General features: G+C 34.2%; 1 protein-coding gene and 1 pseudogene across 1 annotated transcript; both read left to right on the top strand.

The window, feature by feature from the left end:
- Window positions 1–1096: 1096 nt before the first annotated feature.
- LOC111159483 lies at window positions 1097–2039 on the top strand (annotated as a pseudogene).
- A 5082-nt stretch (window positions 2040–7121) lies between these two features.
- LOC111159465 (olfactory receptor 52E4-like) lies at window positions 7122–8066 on the top strand. The gene is given in 1 exon segment (XM_022521972.1): window positions 7122–8066. A coding segment is annotated over 1 exon segment (939 nt). The 5' UTR covers window positions 7122–7127.
- Window positions 8067–8660: the final 594 nt, after the last annotated feature.

Below are 8660 nucleotides of genomic sequence, written 5' to 3'. Positions count from 1 at the left end.
GGGTGGGAAAAATGTGAGGTGTGGTCCAACTGTGACTTGGAGTTCAATAACTGAAAGGTAGGACATTTATATATGCAAACAGATTGAGGATGTAACTGTGGGGAAAATAGCAGAAGATGAGTGGCCATGAACAGCCACTTAGGTCAATCAAAAATTTAAAGTCACACCTTTTTATCATATGATGTGAAATAGAAACAATGCTAATGATCCATAGATATTAGATTTACTTTATTTTAATGCAACCTGGCACTATTTTGTTACTACTGTTTTGGATCTTTCTACACAAGTATTAAAAATATCTCCCACCACAGCTTTATAAGGAAAAGTTCACATTACATAAAATATTCAAATTTAAGTTCTTTACATATAATTCAAGTCAATCTTTGATTGCTAGTGCTGCTTTGAACAAAATTGCTCTTGCAGTGTCATTCTTATCTCTTCTGCTGTTTTAAACAATCAACTGTAAAATCTAATGGTGAAGCCATCTCAACTGCATCAATTATAACCACCATGAGTCTTGATTTCCTGCATTTAATACAGTCTTCCCTAACTGCAATGATGTTTCTGATTTGAGGTCCAGGAGTTCACCTAGTGGTTTTTTCCATTAGGTTTCACACATTTAAAAGGGTTTTGTGCAAATTTTACCTCCAGAGGCTATAGCAATTGACTATGAGATAGAAAGGAAAACGTACTTGTCAGAATCCCAGAGAAACCATACATTGTATTATTATTTTAATTCCTAAGCTAGAACTTCCTTAAAGACGGTTAACTATGTATGATCTGAACACCAAATACCTAGCCATTTGTATGATATTCTATTGGTCCTTGATGAAAGTTTAATTATGTTATTAAAATGGATGAAAACAAATGTAATGAATCTGATAGATCAGTTGAGATCAAACAATAACAATATGTACTTCAGTTTTCAAAAAAAGTCCACAGTTATGTAATGATGGGTGGGTGTTTAGACAAGTTCAAACATATTTTTGTATCATTCTTTAGGAAATCAGTAACATTGGACAAGAAGAGCTGGCACCTCTCAGTGAATGAAACATCTGGTATATGTTACATGCAGCAGTACAAGTGCAACGGAAACATGGTCCCATCTAATGACACACAATTCCATCCCAAATTCTTTCTCCTGCTGGGAATTCCAGGGCTAGAAGACATGCATATGTGGATTGCTTTTCCATTTTGTGTTGTATATTTGACAGCATTATTGGAAAACATTACAATTCTTTTTGTGATTCAGACTGGTTGTAGTCTCCATCATCCTATCTATGTTCTAATTCCTGGCCATTCTGTCATCTATTGACATGGCCTGTCCACATCCACCATCCCCAAGATGCTTGGAATCTTCTGGTTCAGCCTGAGAGAAATCACTTTTGAGGGCTGTCTCATTCAGATGTTCTTCATCCACTTATGTACTGGCATGGAGTCGGCTGTGCTCGTGGCCATGGCCTATGATCGCTATGTGGCCATCTGTAACCCTCTTTGGTACACACTGGTGTTGACAAACAAGGTGGTATCTGTTATAGCATTGATCATCCTCCTGAGACCCTTAGCCATTACAATCCCCTTCGTTCTGCTCATCTTAAGGTTACCTTTCTGTGGGCATCAAATCATCTCCCACACATACTGTGAGCACATGGGCATTGCCCGCCTGTCTTGCACCAGCATAAAGGTGAACATCGTATATGGCTTATGTGCCATCTCTATTTTGGTGTTTGACATCATAGCCATTATCATCTCCTTTGTCTATATCCTCCATGCTGTCTTCTGCCTCCCTTCCAGGGATGCCCGAATGAAGGCACTCAGCACTTGTGGCTCCCACGTGTGTGTAATGTTGGCCTTTTACACTCCAGCGTTTTTTTTCCTTCATGACCCACTGGTTTGGCCAAAATGTTCCTCAATACATCCACATTCTTCTTGCCAACTTTTATGTTGTCATTCCACCTGCTCTCAACCCTGTAATTTACGGGGTCAAAACTAAGCAGATAAGAGAAAGGGTAACTAGAACTTTCAGGTATAAATTATGAAATTTGGTCTTCAGATATTAAGGAAGTTTGAGTATGAGAAAATGAAGCTTATTCTCTACTCTAAAAATTGTCACATTACGATGTCTAGGGAAGGTGGTATCCTATGTGCAGATTTATGAAGTCTTTCATTCATCTTAGAAAATGTCAGCAAAAAGTAACAATAATAAATATTTAATATAAGCATAGTTCCAACCACATATGACAAATGACAGCAATTATGTGATAAATAAAATAGCATTTACATGAAAAAATTCCATGAAGTTGATAAAAATTGATTAGCATAATAATAGTAATAATAATACCAAAAAATAGACATATATTATGAGCCAGGCACTGTTTTCATGACTTCGTAAGTATTAATTCTTTAAATTCTTACAACTACAATAAATAGTTTCTAGTTTTTTCCCTTTCTAAAGCTGAGGGAACTGAACCAATAATAATATTGCATATTAACATTAACATTATATTAGAGTAAGTAGCATTTTCAAAGTTGAACAGATACACTCTCATTTCTCAGATGAGTAACCTAAACACACAATATGGGCATATTAAAGAAAAACTATGAACAAAAGTACATAAATTCTACATGTAAATGGGTACAAGGTGCTATTAATAGGAAAAACTGACTCCTTATATAGGACACTGATGGGAAGAGGCACTCCACAATTCCCTGTGATGTAAGAATCGTATAAATGCTATGAAACAAGAGGCATTATGGCTACCAATAGTGACATCTAATATTTCTTGATCCCTTATAATGTTCTAGAAACTACATTTGGCTCTTTAGGTAATCCACATTCTATAATGAGTAGGTGGAGATTCAGAAGTTAGGTAATTTACACATAGTCATGTAACTATTATGAAACAGGATTTTAAAATAAGTTTAGTTCCAGGGAAGTTTCCTTAACCTCTCTGGCATAATTTAATATAGAAACAGACTGTGAAACAGGTAATCAAAGTTTAAGAAAACAAATGTTTTTTAGGTGGCAACATGTTATACTACAGCTTAAAATGGAATTATATAATGCTTTGAGCATTACTATTAATTCAGAAATGTGGATAAAAGATGATAGTATATATATATATATCTTATAATATGTATATATATGCTTCAAATATGAAAAGACTATGATTAAAGTAATTAGAGAAAATTAATAGATAGAAAAGATGGATGGGGAAATAAGCTACATAAAAAAAATTAACATGCCCAAGAGACAAATTTGAAAAGAAATCCCAGTTCCCTGGAAGCAGGTTTGAACCAAGATGCTTCAGAAAACTTGACTCAATCTCCCAGACATCTGGTCCCTGCAGGGACTGACCAAGGATGGCCTTCTCAGGGGAGCTACATCCTCTGCATAAATTCATCCTTTTGAGGGATCCTGGGCAGAAAGGCCAGCCTGACATTGCAGGAGGAAGCAGAACATTACCTTGGGAAGGTAGCCCAAGTTGCATTTTTATATGGTGGGAGGTCTTCCGTGAAAAGGCTGAGACAGGCAGGGCAGCTCAGCATAGTGGACACTGAAGAGCGTTTTGGGAAGTTACATCAGGTAATACACTTACAGAAATATCAAGGATGTAAGTGCCCTTTTTCTCAGCTACCCCTCAGAGAAGAAGCACCCAGGCACAGTAAGGTATGCTTTCATAGCAGATGTTAGCCTGAGTGAGTGACCAGAGTCCAGAACTATGGAAATCAAAGTGGTGTCAATAGAGTGACCTCTTTGAAATGGTTGCTCTGTTTTGGTAGCTGTAAAGCCTTGGGGACGATGATCATCAGTGAGCTTGTTGCAAATAATCATAAAGAATATACCATGGTTAGCAATTGACTTAAAAGCTGATGAGTGTGAATAAAAAAGAAAATATCAGGAATAAAAGGTAGGTGTTATTCATAGCAAAAATTATTAGAGAATACTAAAACTTAACATAGGTTCTTAATTTTATTTTATGCTTCTTGAGTAGGATTGTAAAACATTTTAGATTTTAGGATTTTTAGCTCTGTATTGATTGAGATAAATAATCTTGTGTTTAAAATAAGCTCCCAAAGTGAATATTTTATTAAAGCAAATGATACTGTATTTTATAAAAAAATATTAAAGGTGACACTTATTTTGACTAGATTTATATATTATACCATTTCATTATGGAGCATTTCAAACGTCTACAAATTAAGCAGAGATGTGTAATGCTCTCAGGATCCAATGTCAACAACTGTAAACATTCTGTTCTCTCCAGACCTGGATTTGATTTTTTTAAGTAAAATTTGAATTCTGTTTAAATGTAAAATCTTATCTGTGCAGTCTTGGAAAATGTATATACTTTTCCTACACCCCTATAAAAATATATATCCTATACGCCAATACAAATATAAAATTTTTCTGTCACCTCTAAAAATTCTTTTGTGTCCCTTCCCAGTCTGTCCGTGACCCCTTTCAATTCCCGGGCAACCACTGAATAGATATTTTCAGTACCCATTTTTTTGTTGCTGTTAAAGGTTTTAATATTAAGTAATCTCTCACAACTCTGAGATCCAGAGTCACGTACTCTGCTGACTGAGCCAGCCAGGTGTCCCTTGTAACCATTTTCTCTAGATCTTCATATAAGTGAAATCATATACTTAGTACTCTCCAGTAACTAGTGGAAGTTGACAGTTCAGTATAATGACATAGATTTATCTACTTTGTCACACATATAAGTAGTCAATCCATTTTTATTGCTGAGTAGAATTTCGTTGGGCAAATATTTTGAAACTGATTTGTCTGTTTACTCTTGATCACAGTATTTATGTTGTTTTCATTTGGAGCAGTTGTGAATAAAGCTGCTACCAACATTCTTGTACAAGTCTCTGTGTGGACCTATATACTTTCACTCGTCTTGAGTAAACTAGGAATTCAGTTGGAGGTAATTAGGAGAATTTGTTCCACATCCTTGTTGAAATTTGATATCATCATGCCTTTTTTTTTTTTTTGCCATTCTAATAGATGTGTAATAATATGTCATTTTTAATTTTAATGTACATTTCCTGATGTCTAAAGATTTTGAGAAGTTTAATGTCATTTGTATATTTTCCTCTGCTAAGCAACAGTGTAGGCTCTTCTTTTTCCATTGCTTGTTTTCTTATTTGCTATTTTAAGCACTGTCATGTACTTTTAACGCAAATTCTTTTACAGAAATTGTAAAAGAAATTGTAAGGGATTGTGAATAGTTTCTCTCAGTCTTTGCCCTCTAAATTCACGTTCTTAAGAATAAATTATAAAATTTAATAGCATGTAAGAGGCTATTTTTTTTTAATTATTGCTTTTTGTGTTCTAAGAAACCATTACTTTCCACTGGGTTGCAAAGATACTTTCCTTTCTTTGACTTCATACATGTTAGAAATTGAGTTGCTTTTTAAAAAATATCTAGGTATATTTTAGAAATGTAATTAATATCTGATTTTGTTGTGAAGTTTGAAGCAAGGTTCTTTTTTTTAATATATGTATATTTAGTTGCACCAGTATCATTGGTAGAAATAACTCTCCTATCTTCACTGAATTACTTTATTGGTCACTTTATAAAATTTAACTGAGGACATAAAATAAATCTATTCTGTTCTTTCTCTGCTTATCTATTTGTCCATCATTTTTCAACTATCATATGGCCTTGATTACTATACATTTTAAAGTCTGAAGTCCTTTATTATAACTTCCTCTGTTTTGTTACTCTTCTTCCAAACAATTTAGGGTATTCCTATAATTATTTTAGAATAAGCTTTAATTTCTTGGTATTGATTGAAACCGTTTTAAAGCTATTGATCTTTTAGGAAGAACTGACATCATAATATATTTCAGTCTTCCAAACCATGAACATGTTATACTTTAAAACATTTTTATGTCTTTTTAATTTCTGTCATGTTTTACAATTTTAAGTGCTTATTGCTAAGTACGCCATGCTTTTGATGTCATTTTAAGTGATAGTGGGAATTTTCACAAAATTTTAACTGAAAATTTTAGTTTCTAATTGTTTGTTAACAGTATATGGAAAAGTATTGATTCTTTTACCTGATTAATTGATAAGCTAAATAATTAGTTCTATATTCTTTAATTTTTATGTAAGTTGTCGTGTCACTTATGAATAGGAAAGTTTATTTCTTTCATTCCAATCTTAATGTCTTCTTATTTATTTATTTATTTATTTTTGATACATTGACATTTTTGGGACCTCTAGTAAAATATTAAATGTAATTGATACTGGTTGATATGCTTGCCTTATTCCCAACCCTAGAAACAAACCATTCTGTGTTTTACCATTCAGTATGATATTAGCTGTGTAATTTTCATAGATTCCTTTCATTAAATTGAACAAGTTTTATGTTTTGCCTAGTTTGCTAAAAGTTTCTTTTTTTTAATAACACATATGGATGCTGAATTTAACAACTTTTTTAAACCTCTATTAAATCTATCTATTTTTTGCATTATTTATGTGGTGAATTTTTTGACAATAAAAGTAGAAAAATACTAATAGTAAATTTATCAATCACAGCATAAAAGCACATTTTATTAAAAGATAGCTATAAACACAGTCTTATTAAAGCAAATAATGGGAAAAATAATAATTAACAAAGAGGGGACTATGACAGTCAAATAAGCCTTATAAGTAGATATCCTCTTGATCACCATATCTAAAGTTTCTTGCCATTCCAATTCCACATTCTTTTTTTTTTTTTTAATATTTTGGTAAAGTTGTCTCTTACATATCCACTCAACTAAGTAAACAATGTAATTTAAAGATATAATAAAAATTTTGGTTACTGGAAGGGTTTTCAGTTGATACTACTGAATATGGATGAGAATTTCACAAAAGAATGAGCTAAAAATGATCATGGATCACCACCACAGCAGAAAAGACTATTTCTAACTTCTGCAATCTCCTTCGAATATTAAATGGGATAGTCAATAATTTGAATTTAATAGTCAGTTGTCCTCAAATTCCTATTATGTTCTTAAGTGTCTAGTTGGTATGCTATTATACACATCCAACCACCATATATCACTTTATGTCTCCCCAGAAATACTGAAGAAGACCATAGAGTATTTTCCAAGAGTTCTCCTCAGGATGTCTTCTGTCAATGATAGTGCCTCTTATCCCTCTGCCTTCCTTCTGTTGGGTATCCCTGGTTTAGAAGCTTTCCATATCTGGATTGCTTTCCTTTTCTTTGTTGTTTATCTGATAGCACTCATGGGGAATGTCACAATCCTGTTTGTGATCAAGACTGAGCAGAGTCTTCATCAACCCATGTTCTATTTTCTGGCTCTCCTCTCCTTTATTGATCTAGGCCTTTCCACTTCTACCATTCCCAAGATGCTAGCTATCTTCTGGTTCAACTCTAGGGAGATAACATTTGAAGGCTGTCTCATCCAAATGTTCTTTATCCACACCTACACTGGCATGGAATCTGTTGTACTGCTGGCCATGGCAATTGACCGCTTTGTCGCCATCTGTTATCCACTGAGATATACCACTATCCTCACCAATAGAGTGGTAGCCATCATGGCATCCATTGTAGTGGGGAGGCCAGTTCTCCTTGTCATCCCCTTCTGCCCACTTCTCAAACGATTGCCCTTTTGTGGACACTACATTATTCCTCACACCTACTGTGAACACATGGGAATCGCCCGTCTTGCCTGTGCTAACATAAGGGTCAATATCATCTATGGCTTATTTACCATTGCTGCTCTGATTTTTGACTTGATTCTTATTGCCCTCTCCTATGTTCAGATCCTACGATCTGTTTTCTGACTTCCTTCAAGAGATGCCAGACTCAAAGCACTTAGCGCATGTGGTTCACATGTCTGTGTCATCTTAGCCTTTTACACACCAGCATTTTTCTCTTTTATGACTCACCGATTTGGTAGAAATATTCCTCACTACATTCACATCCTCCTGGCCAATCTGTATGTGGTTGTTCCTCCTTGTTTAAATCCAGTCATTTATGGGGTTAGGACAAAGCAAATTCGGGACCGAGTCGTGAAAATATTTGTAAAGAAAGAGTAACCTAAATGTATTTAAAAATTAATAAATTCTTTAAGGCTAACCTCCAACTTGTACATCTCTCAGTGTGCCCCAAACTGAGATTAGTAAAGGCCAGTTAGGTATTACTTCAGCCTTTTTTAGAGTCTCCTAAACTCACACTCCATCATGCCTTTATGTAATCTCCACTTTTTCAATAGGTCATATATTGCTTTTTCTCATTGAAGGTGAGAGAAGATTGTGGGACCTAGTCAAAGACATAATGAAATTCTTGAGTATGTACAGACATGCCAGCAGTAAAATTTATGTACAGATTTGATTAAAAAAAAAGATTCTGGTGGCATAAAATTATTCAGGGTTTGGAAATATTCATAGATAAATATTTTGGAATGTGTTCTTCAAATACCTATTTCTCTGCCAATATTACTTTCATCTAGGTGATATTTCTTAATTTCACGCAGAGAGTTACTGCAATCTGCATGCTATTTATCACTCAGTTCAGTCTCTGAAAGAGTCAAACTCATTCTTTATTGCCAGGCCTACAACGATACTAAAACCAGAGGAAAGCATTCATGAAATAAAATTTGTTATTAAATTCCTTCATAAACTCAGTTATAA

This window comes from Enhydra lutris, unplaced genomic scaffold (genome assembly GCF_002288905.1).
Source record: "Enhydra lutris kenyoni isolate GAN:26980312 unplaced genomic scaffold, ASM228890v2 scaffoldscaffold68, whole genome shotgun sequence".
Taxonomy (NCBI): domain Eukaryota; kingdom Metazoa; phylum Chordata; class Mammalia; order Carnivora; family Mustelidae; genus Enhydra; species Enhydra lutris.
The sequence above is the reverse complement of the archived record's forward strand: the minus strand, read 5'-3'. Positions and strand labels throughout refer to the sequence as shown.